The sequence below is a fragment of the Talpa europaea genome (genome assembly GCF_964194135.1).
Source record: "Talpa europaea genome assembly, chromosome: 12".
NCBI lineage: Eukaryota > Metazoa > Chordata > Mammalia > Eulipotyphla > Talpidae > Talpa > Talpa europaea.
In genome coordinates, this window is record NC_140079.1 from 975045 (window position 1) to 994264 (window position 19220).

Below are 19220 nucleotides of genomic sequence, written 5' to 3' on the forward strand. Positions count from 1 at the left end.
GAGATGTCGTGCCACCTCGTGTTTCAAAGTCACACCCCACGGAGGGCCCTTCGCTTGGAGTATATTCCCTTGTGGAAAACAACAGCCTGAGATTCATTTGAAATGAAGAATTAAAACTGGCAGGTTCGCCGCCAAGAAACGCCCTCTCTGCGAGTTCCCTGCCGAACGCGTCGGCCAGCAAAGCTCGGCCCCGGAAGTCGCCGGCGGGGGGCTGGCTGGGGAGGCTGGGGGGGCTATCTCAGCCCAGCCCAACCGAAAAAGAACCAATTCCCTGGAAGAGTCATCGCCCCGACAAAGTTCAAATTGGGCCACTCGTACGCAGTCGTGCATTTTGCCCTGAAGGAGTCATGAACCGGACGGAGCAGCGCGCACAGGCACGGCCACCCGGAGCCGACGGCGACCTCATCGCCCGGGAGCCGAGGAGGCTCTCGCCACCCACGGCAGGTCAACAGGCGCCCGGCGGAAAGGAAGGTAAACTGACGTGCCATCACGGCGACGGGCACAGCCGAGAGAGAGTCGGGCCATTTTAAGGAGAAACTCTCTGGGGAGCGGGCGCAGGCAGGTGGGTCTTCGCTGGCTCAGGGGAGGCCACGTGCGCCGATGCACGGGAGACACGAGGTGGCGGGGACGGGGGCGGTGGGTCGGGCGTCCGCGCGGGCTCAGTCTCCAGAGCTGCCCCGGCAGAGGTGGCCCCCACCAGCCACCCGCGGCTCCGCCAGCTGCCCCTGAAGGGCCCGTGGCGCCCAGGACCCGGCTGTCGCGGCCACGCAGGGAGGGGTCTCGGGAACCGGGAGGAGCTCTCTGGAGACAGCGAGGAAGGCTCCCCGCGGCCCCTCCTGGGCCAGGCCTCCCGTGCCTCGGCAGTGGAGGGGCCGCCTCTTGGAGGACCAGGGGGTGTGGGGCCTTGACAGTGGCGACGCCTGCATGGAAGCACCTGCACCCCAAGCTCGTGCACCTGCACAAAGGCTCCGCCGCCCCTCAGAGCCTGGCTTTGCAGCAGAGAGAGCATGTGTCTTGTCCCGGGCCTGCCGGGCCCATGTTCCAGCTCACGGCAGGCTGGCGGGGCTGCAGCAGCGTCAGGGACACATGAGCTCCAGGCCTCCCGTGGCCGCGCCACACTCACCTGCGCGGTCCGGCTGCATGAAGGCCGTGGTGGAGACGTGCGGGAACAGGGCCAGGCTGTCGCGGTGGGTGCCCCGGAGATGCAGGGTGTTCCCTTGGAAGTAGACCCCGTGCATGTCGGTGTCGGTGCCCATCCCCACCAGGTGCCAGGACACCCTGTCATTCCTGCACATCTGGAGGCCAGGCTGGTTGCCGTACATGTAGCCGTTGACGGCTGCAGGGAGGAGAGAGACGGTCAGGCCCAAGCATCACGGGGGCACGCAAGGGATGTGTGCAGGGCAGGGGCCGGGGCCAGGCCTGTGGGGAGCCCTGTCCTCAGAGGCCAGGTTGCCCTGGGAGCCTCTCAGCGGCCACTTATAACGGAGGCGCCGCTCACAGGAGCACTGAACATGCACCAGTGCGCCATGTCCAAGCCACCTGCTCAGGCTGCTGGCTCGGCTTGAGCAAGGCGTCCGGTCTCTGACAAGATGGCTTGACGGCGCGGGACGGCCACCCTGCCCTGTGCACTGCTGCTGCCCGGGCTCCCCAGAGCGCCCCCAGCACCTCGCACAGCTGTCCCCCTCGAGGGTCTCTCCTGCCAGCTCCCCAGCTGCGGGGCTCGATCTCGTGGCCAGCGAGTCCGCGGGTGGCTCTGGGTCGGGTCCAGAGGCCGGCAGGTGACCACGGAGCGGCTGCTGTCTGCTGGCTGCTGGGGCGGGGGGCGGGGTGTTTACAAGAGATGGCTCTGCCCTGCGATGACGCTTATCTGCCCGTCCTAATAAAGCGACCGGAGGGGCTCTGGATAGTGACTCTACACACGGGAGGCCTTGGTCTCCAGAAATGCCTTCGCCGCAGTCCGCTGACCGACAGTGGCGCCTGGGGCTGACCTTGAGGGCGGCCCCCACAGGTGCAGCCTGCAGGGCCCTCAGCAGGGACGGGCCCCCACCCGATGCCGAGCGTGGAGAGGACGGCGCAGGGTGTGGACCTGCCAGCACCCAGGCCAGCACGGTGCCTTCCCGCTGTGTCGGGAGCCAGCGGTGCTGGGGTCTTGCTTGAGCATCAAGCTGCCTGCTGGAGCGTCCAGGAGACCCTGGGACGTTAGACAAGAGCGGCCTATTTTCTGAAAACCCTTTGCTCAGGCTTTGGTCAGTGCACGACCTGAGGCTTGTCCACTGACCGCGGACGCGACCGGACGCTGCTGAATTGCTCTGCTCCACGGTCAGCCGCGATGGGGGCTCGAGTCGGGCACTGGGCCGGGCTCTGGGCTGCCTGTGTGGGCCTGGGGCTTGCTGGGGGAGGACAGCGCTTGGGGGCGCGTGTGCCACCCCCGTGTCTTCAAGGCCATGCCCATGGGATGCTCCGTCCTGGACCCGCCGCCCAGCGATGGTCTCCAGCTCACCGGCCGCTCCTGGGCTGGTCTATGCGCCCTGCGGGGTTGGACCCCCGGGCTCTGGCAGGGCGGGAGACCCCCGCGTGGGCTGTGGCGCCGCGTGGAGCCGAGGGGCAAGGGTGCCGCGCTTCAGCCCCGGTTAGCACCAGCAGCCGCCCACACTGCCTGCGGCGGCCCCCACAGCCCGCAGTCATCAGGCGACCCCGAGGGGTGTTTGTCGTCACTGTCTAACCCGCCCTGCGCCGTGACCGCCTCCGGGCTGGCCCCACGTCCATCTAGGGCTGGCCCCATGGCACAGCATCGCTGGGACACGAGGAGGTTTCACCAGACCTTGAGCGTCTTACAGCCAAGAACAAACCCCAAGCGGCCAGCCCTGGGGCGGTGGAGACCCCGCGCCCGCCGCCCTGGCGCCACGTCAGACGCGGGCTTCCTACCGTGCATGCGGTTGGACTTCACGAAGGCCTTGTCCTCCTTGTCGACACTGAGGGGGCGCCGGGTGAACTTCTGGATGTTCTCATCGAGGTACTGGCTCAGGTTCTCATCGAAGACTGTGAAGAGCAGGTGGAACTCCTTGTCTATCTCCTTCTGGAGAGCGGAGAGGGAGGATGCCTCAGAGCACAGCCGGGGGGTTCTGAGTCCTGCTCCCCTTTCAAAGGGGACTCGGGCTAGCGCAGGAGCCTCGCGGGGTCCGAGCACGATGTGGTCGGCGTGACCCGCACCGACGCGTCTCCCTGCCCACCCGCGTGTGGACGTGCACGGCAGGGCTGGCTGGTCACTCAGTGGGGCCAGGGAGGGCCCCACTTTAATGCTGGAGAGACACCCAGAGACGTCGGGCCTGTCAGTGGGCACAGCCACCCAGGCAGGGCCCCGGGAGCCCCCTGTTCTCCTTCCAGGACGCCCCACGGCTGCTGCTAACACCTGAGCCCAGGAAAGGCAGCGCCAGGAAACCTTAGCTGCCCTGTCGCACCCACTCGAAGGGACCTTGGGGTTTGCTGCAGGCGGCCAGGGTCGCGGCCAGCCAAGCACCGCTCACAGCAGCCCCCTCAGGACTCGGGACGGGCACGGCGGCCAGAAACACGGGGCTGTGCTGAGACAGAAAGTTATCTTCAGTGCAAGAAATACTCTGAAATTCGCATGAAGCCAGGCCCTCGGGAGCACGAGCCGGGCCTCCCCAGCAGGCAGAGAGCCCGGTGGGCGTCCACGCACATCTCGGGAGACCCCAGCATCAAAGCCAAGCCCAGGGAGCGCCCCCAGACCCGCTGCCGCCAGAGGAAATCCTGGGCTCCTGACGGGCATCTGCAGCTGGACAGTCAGAGCTGGAACCTGCCAAATCAAGCTCCCCTGATGCAGAGAGCGGACTCGGCGGGCTGTGTCCGGCTCACCTGCATGGCCCCGGGGGGAGGCGCCCGTGCCTACCTGCGTGCCGTCCGCGTTGAGCGCCCCCTTCCTGCAGAGCAGCAAGGGCCCCACCAGGCCGGAGCTGGTGTCCTTGATGGGGTCGACCGCCGAGAAGTAGAGGTAGGTCAGGCATGGGGGGTCGTCGGCCGTGGGGCCCACGCTCTCGGGCACCGTCCACCTGTACACGAAGGTCTCCCCTGGCTTCACGTGTGCGCCCGGCTTCAGGAAGCCTGAGGGGGGAGGCAGTGCTTCGCACGGGGCAGGGCAGTGGCTATGTCTCGGCGCGGCCCCCCTACGCGCGCTCTGGGGCGGTGCTGCCGCACGGGACAGCACAGACCACCTCGCTGTCCTCACGCGCCCCGACGCCACGCGGCACACGTGTCGGGAGCCGCGGCTGCCCGGTCGCCACCTGCAAGTCCCCGAGACGTCCGAGCGGCCTGCGGAGCTCGCGCCCGGCCCTGCAGAGGACACCCAGGAAGGCCAGACGGGCCACGCTCTGAGGTGTCCGGAATCTGAGAGGCGGAATGAGGACATGGCCACTCCCTGGGTCACCAGGCTGTGCGTGGCTGCTGGAGGACTCACACTAGGGCTGTGCCAGGATGGTGCCCGAGCCCCGCGCGGCCTGGCAAGAGAACCCGGAGCCTCTCCAGCCCCACGGCCAGACGTGCTGGGGCCTGAGCACGCCTTACCTGCGGGCGCCCAAGCCTGCCCCGAGACACCCCGGGGCCAGGCCCTGTCCTGACCGCCTCCTCCCGCAGCCCGTGTCCCTGCCCGCACGTACGGGGGCGACAGGGAGTTCTTAGCCCTCGCCCGCCCACCCGGCACAGGCTGGACTCACCGTCCACGTTGGGGGCCGCATCGGACGCCTTGTCGTACATCACGCCGTGGGGCAGGACGCTGTAGGCCCTGTCCGCCCTGTTGGCGAAGGTCACCAGCAGGGTGTCGCCCACCTCCGCCCTGATGACGGGGCCTGGAGGGAGCAGGGGTGGGGTGAGGGGTGAGAAGGCGCAGCGTGGGGCTGGGGCCCCGTGGGCCGCCCCCCCCCCATGCGCGTGGGCCACTCTACCCAGAATTCCGAGGTGGGCGTCCGCCTCCGAGAGGCGCTTTCTTTGCGTGAACGACGCGTCCGTGTACTCCGTGTACCGGGCCTTCCAGTACCTCCCGCCTATCCTGGAGTCCCCTTGCGTGAAGTAGACCTCGGAGTCGCTGAGGGGAGAGGGTCTGGCTGAGCGCACCCGCCCTGGTCCCGGCCCGCACCGCCCGCGCCCGGCCAGCCCGGCGGGCTCGGAGCTGGGTGACCTGAGCTCCCCACCCGGAGGGCCGGCAGACGCCTGCGCCCCCGGGAGCCGCCCGGCCCACAAGGTCGCGGAGGGCAGAGCGCACCCCGCAGCGCCAGCCCCCGAGTGCGGCCAGTGGCGGGGCGGCCAGGCTGGGCGCGCAGTAGGCACTTTGAGGCCGGCAAGGGCGCGGAGCGCGGGTCGGGTCCGTCTGTAGTGAGGGCAGGGACTGCGCATGAAATGCCAGGGCAGGGGACGGGACGGCCCGGCGGGCGCCACCTCGACACAGCGTCCCTCGGGCCCGGCCAGCGGCGGTCGGCTGCTCCTTCCTGTGTCGGCGCCTTTCCCTGACCTTTGAACCCCCCTTTCTGCACCCTTTGGCCTCTGTTCTCCCTCCTCCCGCCGCCGGGCACAGCGCAGGCCCTGGTGGCCTCGCGCCCCTGCGCCCCCACCACAAGAGCCGCTGGGGGCCCCGCTGCAGCTCCTGGCCTGTCCAGAGCGCCCCGCTGCCCATGGCGCCGCTGCCCGCCCCCGAGCCCCGACTCAGCCCTGGCGAGCGCACTCACCGCAGGGCGGGCCTCTGCGCCCGACGCCGGCGTCCGTCCACCAGCGCCCAGGGCGGACGGATGAGTGAGGGGTCTTGCGAGTCACCCCCAGCACCCTCAGGCCCTCAGGCCCAAGCAACCCGCAGGTAGCAGCGGGGCGGCTCCCGGCCCCGCCCCTCCAAGCCCGCCCCAGGCCCCCCTCCTGGCCCCCCTCCTGGGCCCCCTCCAGGCCCCCCTCCAGGCCCCCCTCCAGGCCACCCCTCCAGGCCCCCCTCCAGGCCACCCCTCCAGGCCACTCCTCCGGACCACACCCCTCCAGGTCACACCCTCTGGCCACGCCCCCATCCGGCCTCGCCTCCGGTCTGAGGTGTCCATTCGCCACCTGTGGTTCTGCAGTCAGGCCCTGCGCGCTGCGGTCAGACCTGGGGCGCCACCCACTGTGGGCCCCGAGGGGCAATGCGGACTCGGGGGTCCAGGGAGGCCTACCCCGAAGGTGACCTCAGAGCAGGACCGGGAAGGTCAGGGTCAGGGAGGAGGGGCCGGTCTGGAGAGAGGCCTCCGTCTGCACCAGACAATCCGTGGGCGCAGATAGGCGACCTCAGGGCCAGCTCACCCCGCTTTTCCTGGCAGGCCTGCCCGCCCCCTCCCCCGCTGGCCGCGGCCGGCTGGTCGCCATGGGACGATACCCCAGCACCCAGCACTGCCGCTTGCGCCCAGCAGCCGCTCAACAAAGTCTGGCGACAAGCGTGGCCCAGGCGGTGGGCGCGTCTCCCCCCTGCCCCGTCCCTGCCGGCTCTGCTCTCCCGCCACGTGCAGCTCAGGCCGGCAGGGCCCACAGCGGCCACCGCAGGGAAGGCCCCGCGCACCAGGGAACAGCAGCTGAGCTCACCTGCCGGTCGCGTTGAGGGGGAGGCCGCTGAACCTGTTGTAGTCTTGAGGGGCGTAGTCCCAGAGCACCTTCTCGGCCGCGATGAAGTAGTGCCTCTGCTGGCCCTTCAGGGCCGGGTGGGAAGCGTGGCCTCTGCAGTGGCCCACGTTGTACTGGCCCAGCATGCCCGCTGCGGACAGAGCAGGGCCTGGGTGAGCCCGCAGGAGGGGCAGGACCCCGAGCACGTGTGGCTCTGGCTGTGGTTGCCCGTGAGCAGTGAAAAGCAAAGGTAAACGGTGGCCTTCCCACACACGAGGCCAGCTCCCCTCCCAGCACGAAACAGGCAGGGGCCTCCGGGAAGAGACCCGAGGGGCATCTGTCTTTCTGCCTCAAATTTGCCTCTCTCTGAAAACGTCCAGCTCTGTGCAACTGCCGCATCGCAGCCCCTGGAGACCCCTCATTTCTTTTCATCGCCTCTGTCTGTTTACAGGGAGGTGGTCGGTAAATAAATACCTGCTCACGGGGCGCCAGGTGAGCGGCGCCACCCCTGTCCCTGCGTGTTCACTGTAATTGCTGTAACACACTCAAGACGCGGCCAGCGGTCGGCGCGGAGCGAGCCCGTCCCGGCAGCCGCCCTGCCCTCCGCCCGGACCCCAGCCCACTCACCTTGCAGGTGGTCGCTGACCTGGCAGGTGATCATCCACTTCCCAGGGTTCTGGACGATCATCTCCGCCGTGAGGAAGGTGGCGGGGAAGAGGTTGACCACGTCCGTGCGGTGCCCCCTGCTGACGAAGGTGTTGCCGTAGAAGTAGATGGAGTGGATGTCGATCTCGTTCCCCATCCCGAACAGGTGCCAGGACACCGACTCGCCGACGCACATCTGGGGCTCGGGGAAGTTTCCGAACAGGTAGCCGTTGAGGGCTGAAAGCAGACACAGGCTGGCACAGGCGCCTGCGGGGTCCGGGCGCGCGTCCCCCGGCGCGGCAGGGCCAGGGCGGTGGGTCGCCACGGCCTGTGAAGAGGCCTCGGTCCTCACAGAGGAGACAGCCCAGGACGGGCGGTGGGGCTTGGTCTTTCCAAGAGAAAAGCGCCCGACAGAGCGGAGGCCGGCAGGGACGCGGGGCAGCCGTGGGGACGCGGACACGGGCGGAAACGGAGCCGCTGGGCCGACACCCTGCAGGCCGCCCCGGGGACTGCCGTGGGGACCCGTCCACGCATCTCACGGCCACCAGGACCCAGCGGAAGACCTGACGTCAGCGAGTGGTAGCGGGAGGGAGAAGGAAGGCCCCGGCCCCAGCAGAAGGGGAGTAGAGGGTGTGGTTTTGTTCTGACTTTTACGGAAGGGGACGGACTGTCCACCAGGCCCTGCTGGCTCAGACTTCCGGCTGGAGCTGCAGCCGTCAGCCAAGACCCGAGGCCTCTGCCCCGTCTACACAGCGGTGTGACTTGGGCCAGCGCAGAAAAACGGGGTTTTACAAAGTTATACTGTCCCTTCTCAATTTCAGACCGAGCGCGAAAGTGATTATGACTAAGTTAAGAATGACTCAGGCAGCGCAACTGTTGGCGCTAATTTAGATGAACGCTCGGTTACGGGGTCTCTCGAGCAGTCCCGCAGACCAGTTGTCCTCGGGCCCTGGCTGCGTCGCTCCGCCAGGGGCAGGCGTGGAGGCGCGAGAGGGCCGCTCCGAGCAGCCGGCGGCCCGGGGCACGTGGGGTGCTGGTGGGCGCACGCTGCCCCTTCCCACTCCAACCGCAAGAGGAAGCAGGAGGCCAGCGAGGCCCCGACCGCCGCGCGAGGCGCTCCCGGGAGGGCGGAGGCCAACCCCTATCCGCCAGGGATAAACGTGAGCCGCTCACAGCGAGGAGCAGGGCTTGGGTCCGTACACGAGCCCGAAAGGAAACCCGTGCGCCACCCGCAGCGCAGCGCAGCGCATCACAGCAGCCCAGGCGGGAAACAAGCCGCGTGCCCGCCAGACAGGGGGTCAGGGCCCGGCCTGTCTACGCAGGGGAGCGCTGCGCGCAGAGAACAGACGCGCGGCAGTTGCGCAGCCTGGGTGGCGCTGGCAGGGGTGGGGCTCGGAGGAACAAGGCAATTTCGGATGGTTTCACTCCCACGGGGAACACGGGGAAACCGAGCACGGGGCCGGGAGAAAGACAGAACCTGCAGACCCACCCTGGGTCTGCGCGTCCCGCAGGGGAGAGGGGGCCACGACGGGGGAGGGGAGCAGGGGACGGTGGTGACGGTCACGGGGGCTGCGGTGGTGGTGGGAGAGCTACGGGGGCTACACCTGGGGCAACAACGATGTAAGAAAATAAACTTTAAAAAATTAGGTTTTATTTACGCTGCGCATCTCATCCCCCGCCCCCCTCTCTCCTGAGCACGCGGTGCCGGAGCAGCACCCAGAGGAGATGCCCGGACACACGCAGAAATGGGGCCCTGGCGTCTGCGCCCCAACACTGAGCTATGCAGCAGGGGCGCCCCACCGCCCCCACTCATAGCGCCCCCTCCCTGCTCCGGCCGCTCCAGCCGGACAGCACTTTGGCCTGAGGCAGGACACAGACCCGCGGCGCCCCAGCTCCGTCCCACGTGAGGGCGCCTGCCGGCTGGGGCAGCCCCAGGAAAACTTGGGCGCGACCCCCTGCGAGCCCCACCCCCTGGATCCCGCAGACCGGGCGGGAGCCGCTGTCTGGCGACACGAGGACTCGGAGAGTCACCGCTTCCCGCGGCAGCGTCTGGCACGCTGCCCTGTGCTCACTTGTCTGGGAAACACGTCGCATCTGGCTGCGTGTGGAAGCTACACACAGGGGACGATCTTTTGGGCCACTCGAAAGTGGGGACCAGCTAAAGCTAGAAGTTGCCATCGGGGGCTCTGCCCAGCATGGTGCTGTGCCCGTCTCACCCTCGCATAACCCCCAGCCCGAGGCGGGCCTCCCGAGCGTCCCCGCCGCCACACGCACCCCGTTTCTGTGCCTGGCTTTGTCCCTGGGTCACGCCCAGCGCAGCTCAGGCTACTGTCCTTCCGCAGGCGACCCGCACGCTCCCCGGCGCTCGCCCATCACGAGCTGCGGCCCGCGGGCGGCCGGCCCGACACTCACCGTGCATCTTGTTGCTCCTCTGGAAGACGGGGTCCTCCTTGTCCACGGAGGCGGGGTCGGTGCAGAAGTGCCGGATGTTGTCGTCCAGGTACCAGCTCTGGTTCTCGTCCACCAGCGTGAACATGATCACGAACTCGCGGTCCACGTCGGTCCTGGTCCCCGAGTACTTGTTCAGGACACCTGCGGGCACATTCGCGAGAGAACAGCCAGCGGGTGGCAGAGGCCGGGCCCGACGGAGGCGCCGGCTGCCCTCGCGGGTCAGGAGGCCCACGTGTGAGTGGCCACAACACGCAGGGGCCCTGGTGGGGGGCGCACCGGGGCCCCAGGGCAGACGGCCCTGGCTCCGGGAAGCTGGCTGTCCCCGGGGAAGCCGCCCGGCGGGCGTGGATATGCCGGCTCCGTCCCCCGGGGACACAGTGGCTGAGGTCACGTGGTCAGAGGCTGAGCGGAGCGTCCCGGCCACCGGACCACGCTTCTCACCTCCCCGGGGCTTGGGCGGAAGGGTCGGGCCCTGTGGTGGCGCAGAGGAAGCCACTCCCGCCACCGCCCTGGCTCGCTGGTCTGAGCAAGAGCCCTGTGCAGCTTTCTGGCCACAGCAGCACCCCAGGCTTCCAGGGAGACCCGCACACGTGACATCCAAGCACCACCGGCATCACTCGTCCCTTCTCCCACCGTGGAGTCCAGCTCCGGCCGCAGGTGCCAGAGCTGCAGCGCAGGGTCACGGCGGGACGCCACCGGGGTGCCCCCACGCCCCTCACGCTGGGACCCAGGACCCGTTGTGACCCCACGTGCTCGTTTCTGAGACGCGGGAGGCGCCCAGAGTCCCGGAGGCCCAGCGCATCGCGGGCAGCGTCACCCCACAGACGGCCCAGTGGGTCCTTCAGCTCACGGCTGCTCTGTGACCCCGTGGGGCCCGCGGGCTCCCCCAGGCACTGGCCGGCGACCTCACCTTCCTTGCACACCAGCAGCGGCCCAATCAGCCCCGAGCAGATGTCCTTGGGGGCGTCGATGTGCGAGTGGTACACCCAGGTCAGGCAGTTGGCGTCCGCGGGGGCCGGCGCGTATTCCTCCCTCACCGGCCACACGTACGTGTAGTTTTTGCCGGGGGGGACCATGTCGTCATCCTTGTTCCTTCCAGACGTGCCGTCAGGGTACAGGGCTCCTTCCAAGGCAAGCAAAGGGAAGTCGAAACCCGGCCTGGCCGGGGCCGCTGCGCTCCAGGCTCCCTTCCCGGGGGCTGAGGCTCCAGGCTCCCTCCGCCATGAGCCGAGGGGGTGTCGGGGAGACGCCAGCAAGGGCAGGGCCAGAGTCCAGGCCCTGGGAGGGGGGTCAGGGCCTTCGTCAGACCGGGCGGGGCAGCCGGGGCGGTGGCCATCCCACCCTCCTGCTCCAGGCCGCGGGCTCGGCAGTGACCATGGGCTGCAGCCAGGGCCCGGAGCCAGCGGTGCGGCGGCGTCCGCCGGGGCCTCCTGGTGCGCAGGAGCGCAGCCGGTGTACGGGACACGCTTCCGAGAAACGCGTGTGTCTCCGAAGTCTGAGACAGTTAACAAAATAACCAGCAGGGACCAGGGGAGTCTGTGCTGCCGCGTCAGAGAGGCGGAGGCCGGGCAGGCCCTGGGGGATGCTCCCTCCTGACGGCGCCCTCCAGCCCCTCCTGGCGGGGCTCTCCACGTCCCCGCGGTCACCCAGCTCTACCTGCGCCCCCGCCGAGGAGGGAGGCGCTAGTGTGCCGCCCCTCTGTGCGGGCGAGACTGAGAGGGCGGCAGGGAGGAAGGGAGAGGAGACAGGGAGCCTGCCAGGGGGGCGCTACTGCCGCGGTCCCACCCCTGCACCGGGCCAGCCGCCACCAGCTGCACCCACCTTCCGAGTCCTTGTTGTAGAAGACGCCGTGCGGGTGCAGGGAGTAGGGCCGGGAAGCGAAGTTCTTCAAGTGGATGACAATCACGTCCCCCACCTCCGCCCTCAGGATGGGGCCCAGAAACCCAAGCCAGGGGGGCTTGGGGATCTCCGTGGAGTAGGTGGCATCGGTGTAGTGTCTGTACACCGCCTTTTTGTAGAGGCCGCCTATCCGGTTGGGCCCCCTTTCAAGAAATAAGGTCGCGAGTCTGAAAGTGAGAAGGAACACGCGTCACCCTTGCAGTCCCGAGAGAGACCCCGGCGCTCACCTCAGCAGCTCACCAAGCTCGTGCGGGTGTGACGCCCCCGCGGCCCCCCAAGCCCTGTAACCCTGCAGCGCAGCGGGAACCTCAGTCCACCCATGAGGACGCCCAGGCTGAGGGCGCAGGGGGCGGGCGCAGCCTCCAGCAGGAACCCAAACTGAACCAATGACCCCCGGCCAGGACAGAGGCACCCCAACTTTTGCAACTGACGCATGTAGTGTGCGCGTGCTGCATGTAGGGCTCTAGGCGTGGCGGAGAGACACGATTCATGCCCCAATAATGGTAGAACCAAGTGCACGGAGCAGTGGGTGCCAGGGTGCCAGGAGAGCAGCTGACGCCCCGCCCAGCCTCCAGGGGCCACGGCTCAGGGAACCCCGTGGCCGGCACCCCACGCAAAACACATGAGTGAAGGCAACTAGGGCTGGAGCAAGGTGGGAATGAGGCCGCCCAGAGCCAGCAGGAGCAGGAGGAGGCATGTTGGGGGGTGCCCAGGTCAGGAGGGGGAGCCCCGCCAGGAGGCAGGCAGGGAGGGCGCAGGCTGGGGAGGCAGGCGTGAGCGCCACCGGGGAAGGCGGGCGAGGAGCCGGGCAGCGCGACCTCGCAGGCTGGCACACGGGGCTTTCACGCACTGGGGACACGGCGGCGGCAGAGGTGAGGGCAGAGCCAGGGGCGTGTGTGGGGAGCGGGCACAGCCAGGAAGCGCGGGTGCGCGTGAGGACAGGAGTCCTGACACCGCTTGACCGGGGCCCCCAGCCGCCTGGGGCGTGGGAGGGCAGGACAGCAGCGCTGGGGGAGGGACAGCTGGGCAGGGTGGGTGCGCGGGGGGCCCGTAGATCTGGGGCTCGTGCTTTCGGCGCCGACCCAGACTGGCAGAGACGGCAAGCCTGGCGGGAAGACCCTGCCCGCGCCGCCCTGCTCGCCCGTCCCCCGCGATTCCAGGGCCGCGGCCGCGTTTCCTGCGAGGGGTCCGGCCGGCGGGAGCAGCCGTGAGGAGCCGCGAGGACACGGGCACCAAGAGGGGCAGCGCCCGGCAACCCCCGCGGCGGAGCCGGCTTCCCACGCGGCCTTGCTCCCCTGCCCGCCCCCGTGCGCCCGAGCACCCCAGACCGCACAGGAGCAGCTCCTCGGGGGGCCGCGCAGCCCGCCCCGCCCCGCCAGGGCCCCCGCGCCCCGCAGGCTCCGCTCACCCAGGGCGCAAAGGCTGGGCCGTAAAACTACCTCGACGTGTCCCACCCCCACTGGCAAGTTATTGCGACAGTTTTGCAAAGTCTGCGGGATGCAAGTGGAGGGAGGAGGAAGCGGAACAGGCAGGGGGAGCTGCGCCCCCCACGCTGGCCGTGCAGCCCAAGCAGGCGGGTGCGGGCTCCGAGGGCGCGCAGGCCCTGGTGTCTGCTCGGGGCGCCTGACGCGGCTCTGGAGGGGGCAGTCACAGCCGCCGGGGAGGACGGGTACCTGAGCACACGCTCTGCCCTGGGCGCCCGTGCACGCGTGTGCACAAGGACACACGCATGCACACAGAGCACACGCACACACGCGTCCGCACGCAATCTGGGCAGCAGCTCCTCGCCAGGAGCAGCCCGCAGAGGTGGCACGGGGCGAGGGAGGCGCTCCCCCACAGGCTGCCTGCCGTGGCCCTGACGACACGCCTGGATGTGGGTCAGCCCGGCCTCCCACGCTGCAGTCACCGGAGGCACGAGGCTTCCTGGAGCCCGGCTCGCTGCCTGCCCACGAGCCACGGCGTGGGCGTCGTCGGGCCCTGCCCAGCGCCAAGCTCCGCTCCGCTCCCCTGGAGCAGACAAGGGCAGCGCATGGCCTAGGAGTTTTCTGGGCTCCGCGTCCTGTGCTCCAGCCGAGGGCCAGAGCCCCCCAGGCCACCGCGAGGCCCCAGCCGCCCGCTCCACATTCCCCCGGCGTGCGCGCGCGGGAACCACCAGGCACCAGCACCGCGGGAGCCCCCGGGCCACAGCAGCCACCGGGAGAGCGGAGGCCGGGCGCGCTTGAGTACGAGCAGCTGCCTCTTTGGTGTCTGCCGGGCGGCCACCCCGGCTCCTGACCCTTTCTGGCAGCCGGACAGGCGCCCGCCCCGCCCCGCTGCGGGTCTTGCCCGGGAAACAGAGCGAGGGTGCCCCGGGGTGCCGAGCAGCAGCCCCCAGCGGCCTGGACGCTCCCCGCGGCCTCTGTGGGCGGCCATGGCCCAGCGCGCACCCACGGCCTCCAGCCACCCCAGCCACGTGCTAGTGCCGCCGAGCCAGGAGGTGTCTGTTTCCTGGGGAGGTGCCAGTGGGCTGGGGAGTCCCCCTCACCTGCTTGAAAGACAAAACGGGGGTGCAGGAGGCCGTGATGCCAAGGCCGGGTGGCCATGGGAGGGGACAACTTCGAGGTCTGGCCTGTTGAGCCCCGCCACGGAGCCGAGGGGGCCCCGAGGGCTCACGCGGAGTGCACCTCACCACCCCCACCCTGGAGCGCGAAGGGTCCCCTCACCCCCTACCCCGGAGGACCAGGCTGTGGAGCCGGGGAGGGCGCGGGGCGGGGGCTCGGCCGGGGAGACGAGGCGCGCGCCGGGCCGGCCAGCAGCACTGTCCACGCGGGGCCCACCCTCCGCCTCGGGAGCGTGCAGGGGAGGCGGCGCGCAGGGCAGTGGCAGGACGGGCCCCTGCACCAGGAGGGCGCAGGACGGACGGGCACCGCTGGCACCGCTGGCAGGGAGGGCGGGACGCGCGTGGATGTCTCGCCCGGCGCCGCCACGCCCTCCCTAATTGAATTAATGGTTTTTAAAGCCGGCCATGCAGGCCCCGCCCCGGCCAGCGCCTGCCCGGCTCCCCCTTCACCGCCCAGGCTCGGGCAGGTCAGCTGGGGCGCGGGGAGGAGCCAGGACCCGCCCCCTCTCCCCGGTCAGGTCGCCCCCAGACCCTCAGGGCGGGGCGCCAGGTCCCCGGCTCCTGCTGTCCAGCAGGCCTGTGCTGGGCAGGGGCCCATGGCAGGTAGACTGGAGCCCCCAGGGCTGGGCTCTGTCTAGAACTGGGGGTGCAGTCCGTTCTGCAAAGCTCTGAGTGGAAGGAGGAACCCCCACCCCAGTGGGCCTTCCCAGAGGCCAGAGACCCCGAGTCGGGCCTCCACACCCACACGGGGTCACAGACCTGGGGCTCCAGGCCCCTAACTGGAGACAGGGTCCCTACAGGCAAGAAGAGGGGAAGGCCTCTGAGACCAGGAGAATTTCTGGGGTGGCCTGGGGGGGCGGGGAGGGGCCCACAAGCCACCGAAAGTGTCCTTCAAAGGGAGAAGCCGTGGGAAGGTGGAGACCGGTGGGGGCCACAGCCCAGCGGCCAGGGAGGCGCAGGGCACGTGTGGCCTGTGGAGCTGAGAACCTGGCGCTGACGTCTGAGAACCCCGAGTTGTGACCGTCAGTCACAGCAGCGCCGGACCCTCACGCGGCCTGAAGCCGGCCGTTCTCCCCACTGCCAAGGCAGGGGCAGGAGCTCTGGGCTTGCCTGGGACACCAGAGACCCACTCCGCCGCGAGCCAGGCCTCCGTCCCCCCCCGCCCCCCGCCCCCCGCCCCCAGCCCCCGGCCCCCAGCCTGCTGGTGCCCTCTGGGCCTGCCGCGCGGTGAGGCCCGAGACAGCGGCCCAGTACGTCGTGCCCGAGTCTCCCCAGCCCACATCCAGGCCTGTCTCTGCAGGTGGGCGGGAGAGGGGGCTCCCCCGAGAGAGCCCCAAACCTCAGCTTCCTCCGCGGGCAGAGCTGTGGCCTGTTACACTGTCGCCAAGCGGAGGCACCACCAGCTGCCACGGATTCCTGGGACCAGGCTCTGCCCGCCTCGCCCGCCTCGCCCGCACTCACAGGCCCTGCCCGCCTCACCTGGCCGCCCAGGCTCCTCACGCTCCCCAGCCCTGGTGCCACCCTCTGTCCTCCTGGGTTTTGTGGGCTCCCCTGGCCGCGACCACAGGGGCCCTGACTCGCTTCACTGTCACCGGCCCGATCTTGGTGCCCGGGCGCCAGAGCCGGGAGGGCAGCGGAGCCACCTGGCCTCCCCGCCCTGGCGGCACAGCAGGGCCGAGGGAGCCGGGCGAGCTGGGCTCAGGGTGTCCGTGGAGAGCTCTGGGCCTCGGGGAGGGCCCGGCCAGAGTTCTCAGAGGCAGGGGAGTGGACAGAGGCAAACGCAGGCTTTTCAAGAACTGCCCTCGGACCCATTCCCAGCCCGGCCTCCTCCAGCCCCTGCTCTGCACACGGCACCCCCTCGCTCCTTCCGCAGGAAGAGGTCGAGACGCAGCCGTCAGGTGCCGCCCTCTCTCCGTCTGGGGGCTCGCTCCTGTGGCTGGGGGGCGCCTGCCACACGGCCTGGGGCGCCGGCGCGGGAGCACGGTGCACGCCTCGAGGCCCGACGGTCCCCAGACCAGGGCCACAGTCCAAGATGCCGCCCTCGCCAGGAAACGCGTGAGCACGTGGGGAGTTGCACCCACGCTCCCCAGTATCCCTCGGTACCCTCCAGTGTCCCCCAGGGCCCCCCGGCCCCCCGCAGCGACCCCCGCCCCCCACCGCTACGGCCTGTGGCATGGTGCCTGTGTCCGTGGCGCAAGCCAGGTCAGCACCCACCCGGCACCCCTCGGGGCTTGCCCAGCGCCCCCTGCAGCCACTCGGCCAGAGCAGGAGCAGCTCGGGGCTCCTCATGCCTGCAGGGAGCCGGGACCGGGGCGCCAGGGGTGCTGCCCGAGGACTCGCTCCATGGCCCTGCCCCAGCACCTCCCGGTCACCTCTCCTCCTAGGACACGGGGCCTGCTCCAGGCGGGGCTGGCCAGGCCTGCGGGGGCACCCGACCCGCGGCTCCCGGACTCCCCTGGCTTGGACACCGACTCGGCCGGTCAGTGCCTCCTAGAGGAGTGACCGAGCCGCCCTAACCTGCCTTTGCTAAGAAGTGGGACTTTCCAGAACGTTCCTGTTGCTGGGGCTGCCTGCCTCCCCTCAACGCTGAGCTTGACTCCACGGGAAAGGGTCACCCGTGCCAGAAGCAGGCCGTGTGGGGGCAGGAAACGTGGGCTCTGGGGCGGGCCAGCGAGCCGCCGAGGCCTGCGCCCTGGGACGGGTGCCCCAGAGCCAGCTCCTGGCGGGAGGCGGGCAGCACCTGCAGCCGCGGGAGCAGCGCCTCTGGGAGGGCCTGGGTGGGGCAGACGCCCTCCGACGGCGCCCCTGGTGCGAGCAGCTCAGGGACAGAGCCCTGAGTCTCCCTCTAGCACACGGACAAGCCGGCCCCGGGGACTCCCAGGCCTGGTTGCCAGGACGCCCCGAGGTCTTCCTGGGCCTGTGCCGGTGGCTGCCCGGCGTCCCTGAGCCTTTGAGCCCTTCTGAGGAGAGCAGGCCTGGTTCCGGGAGGCGGGCGGCAGTGGGGGGCCCCCTCCAGCCCCATGCACCGGCGCGGGTGAGTGCGAGGGAGGGTGAGGGGAGCCCCGCTGTCCCTGGAAGCAGCCCCTGGACGGGCCCTTTCCTGGAACCACGGTTCTGGCGACGCCACCTGGGCAGCCTGCCCGGGCGCTGCCCTTCCTCAGCACAGCAGCCTGCCCGCGCCACCCCGCGTGGCTGGAAAGCTGGAGGCCGCGTGGCCAAGGGGGCCGTCCCTCCCTCTGGCCTGGCGGGTCTGGCCCCGGGGGCGCGGGCAGACCCCGTGCTGCCGGGAAGGGCAGCGGCCTTGTCTTTAGAAGGTGGCAGCTGAAGCGCAGGTTCTCCCTGCCTGAAAAGCAGCTGGCACCCGAGGGCCCGCCGGGCCTGCCAGGACGCTTCCCGGGATGTTCTAAGAACAAAGCTGAGGTGCAACCGAGTCGGAGCCAGCAGAGGTCGGGGGAGCCCCAGGGGACGAGTCAGATCCAGAGGATCCTGGCTCCTGAGGGGGGCGGGGAAGGTGCTGCTTCCTGCAAACCCAGGAAAGCCAGGGAGGGGCCCGGCGCCAGCACCTCGCCCTCGGCCGCCAACAGGGACCTGCCCTTCGAGGAGGGCTCCCGGGAGCGCTGAAGAGCCCCCCCTTCCTGAGCAGCGCAGGCCGGGGACCAGCGGCGTCTTCGCCTCCGAGGGTTCGTTCCAGACCACAGACTTGTTTCGCGAAACCGCTGAACCCTCACCGGGGCTCCCAGCGTCCGTAGGAAAGCCGCCACCTGGACACGGCCCTCGGCCGTCCCGCCGGCCTCCGGCCCCCCTCCCGGAGCCCCCCGCGGGCCCAGGCGCCCTCACCACCCGCCGCGACCCCGGGGCTCGGGCTCGTCCCACGCGCCACGCGCCAGGGCTCCTGGGCAGGGGCCCCGCGAGCACCAGCCCCCCCTTCCGGATGCAGCCTCCAGACCACAGCCAGAGGCAGGCGAGCCGGGGCGCCTCCGGGGACCCCGTTCACTCACTTGTCCTCCGAGAAGCTTCTCCCGGTGATGACGTTCTTGCCTTGGGGCACATAGTCCCAGTACTCCTCCCCGATGCCGATGTGGTAGGTCCTGGTGGCTGCGCCCGCCGGCCCCGCCGGCCCCAGGAGAGCCAGGAGCAGGGTGCAGGCGGCCAGCCGCGCGCGAGGCATTTGTGGATGTGAGCAGAGCCGGGCGCAGCGGCCTCCCCCGCCCAGCTGTTATGAGGGAGGCGTGGCGGCCGGCTCCTCCTCCCGGGGTGCCGGGGTTGGGACCCAGGCCGCCGCTGTGCGCGCAGAGGGGCGCGGGGGCATGGGGGGGCGCCAGGTGCAGCGCGCGGCCAGCGCCGGGGAGCCTCGGCCGTCCACCCTCTGCCTGGCCGCCGCCTGTTTCTCTGCGCTCCGGGGCTCTGCTGGCAGCGGTCACTCACCCTCGCCGGGAGCGGAGGGGCAGCCGGGCCGAGGGGCGCCCCTCCCCCTCCACACCTGTTCCAGGAACACACGAAGCCGGGCGCCTGGTGGGGCATCGGGGACGAGGAGGGCAGAGGCTGACTCATCGCCATCACCGTCGCCGGCTTGTTTTATAAGGCGACATGAAACCATCCCCAGCATCGTAAAGTCCTGAGAACATCGTGAAACCTCGCCCGTTCCCCATTTGCTCATCGCCAGCTCCCCCAAATTCTCGGCAGCCCCACCGGCAAAGAGGAGGCTCTCCCCCGTCCGTGCAGGCAAAAGCCCAGAGGCCGGCACCCCCGAGAGGGCGCGCCCGACTCAGCCGAATCAGATAAGGGAGGCGCCGCCGCCGGGCGCAGGAAGCCGCGCTGGCAGGCCCCGGGTCAGCGGGCGAGGGCGGGGGCCGCTGCCCAGGCCTGACCTAGAATGCGGCTGCCTGGCCTGTCCCGCCCGGGAGAGCGCCAGCCCCTCCCCCCGTGGAGCAGCTCCCGGGGGACCCGGCTCCCCGCCTTCTGCGGCCCCCCGAGCGCACAAGAACCATCGGCCCCCGAGCCGGGGTCT

General features: G+C 70.2%; 1 protein-coding gene across 1 annotated transcript in view; it reads right to left on the bottom strand.

Moving 5' to 3' along the window:
- The window catches only part of HEPHL1 (hephaestin like 1), a gene marked incomplete at both ends in the record, with an annotated part of 28651 nt that extends 10271 nt beyond the window's left edge, over positions 1-18380 (bottom strand). Inside the window, 11 exons of the mRNA XM_084248515.1 lie at positions 1124-1336; positions 2926-3076; positions 3908-4119; positions 4728-4859; positions 4956-5095; positions 6601-6769; positions 7246-7500; positions 9676-9855; positions 10625-10837; positions 11536-11780; positions 18211-18380. Of these exons, the coding sequence (XP_084104641.1) occupies positions 1124-1336; positions 2926-3076; positions 3908-4119; positions 4728-4859; positions 4956-5095; positions 6601-6769; positions 7246-7500; positions 9676-9855; positions 10625-10837; positions 11536-11780; positions 18211-18380 (2080 nt within the window). The remainder of the gene's footprint in view (positions 1-1123; positions 1337-2925; positions 3077-3907; positions 4120-4727; positions 4860-4955; positions 5096-6600; positions 6770-7245; positions 7501-9675; positions 9856-10624; positions 10838-11535; positions 11781-18210) is intronic.
- Positions 18381-19220: the final 840 nt, after the last annotated feature.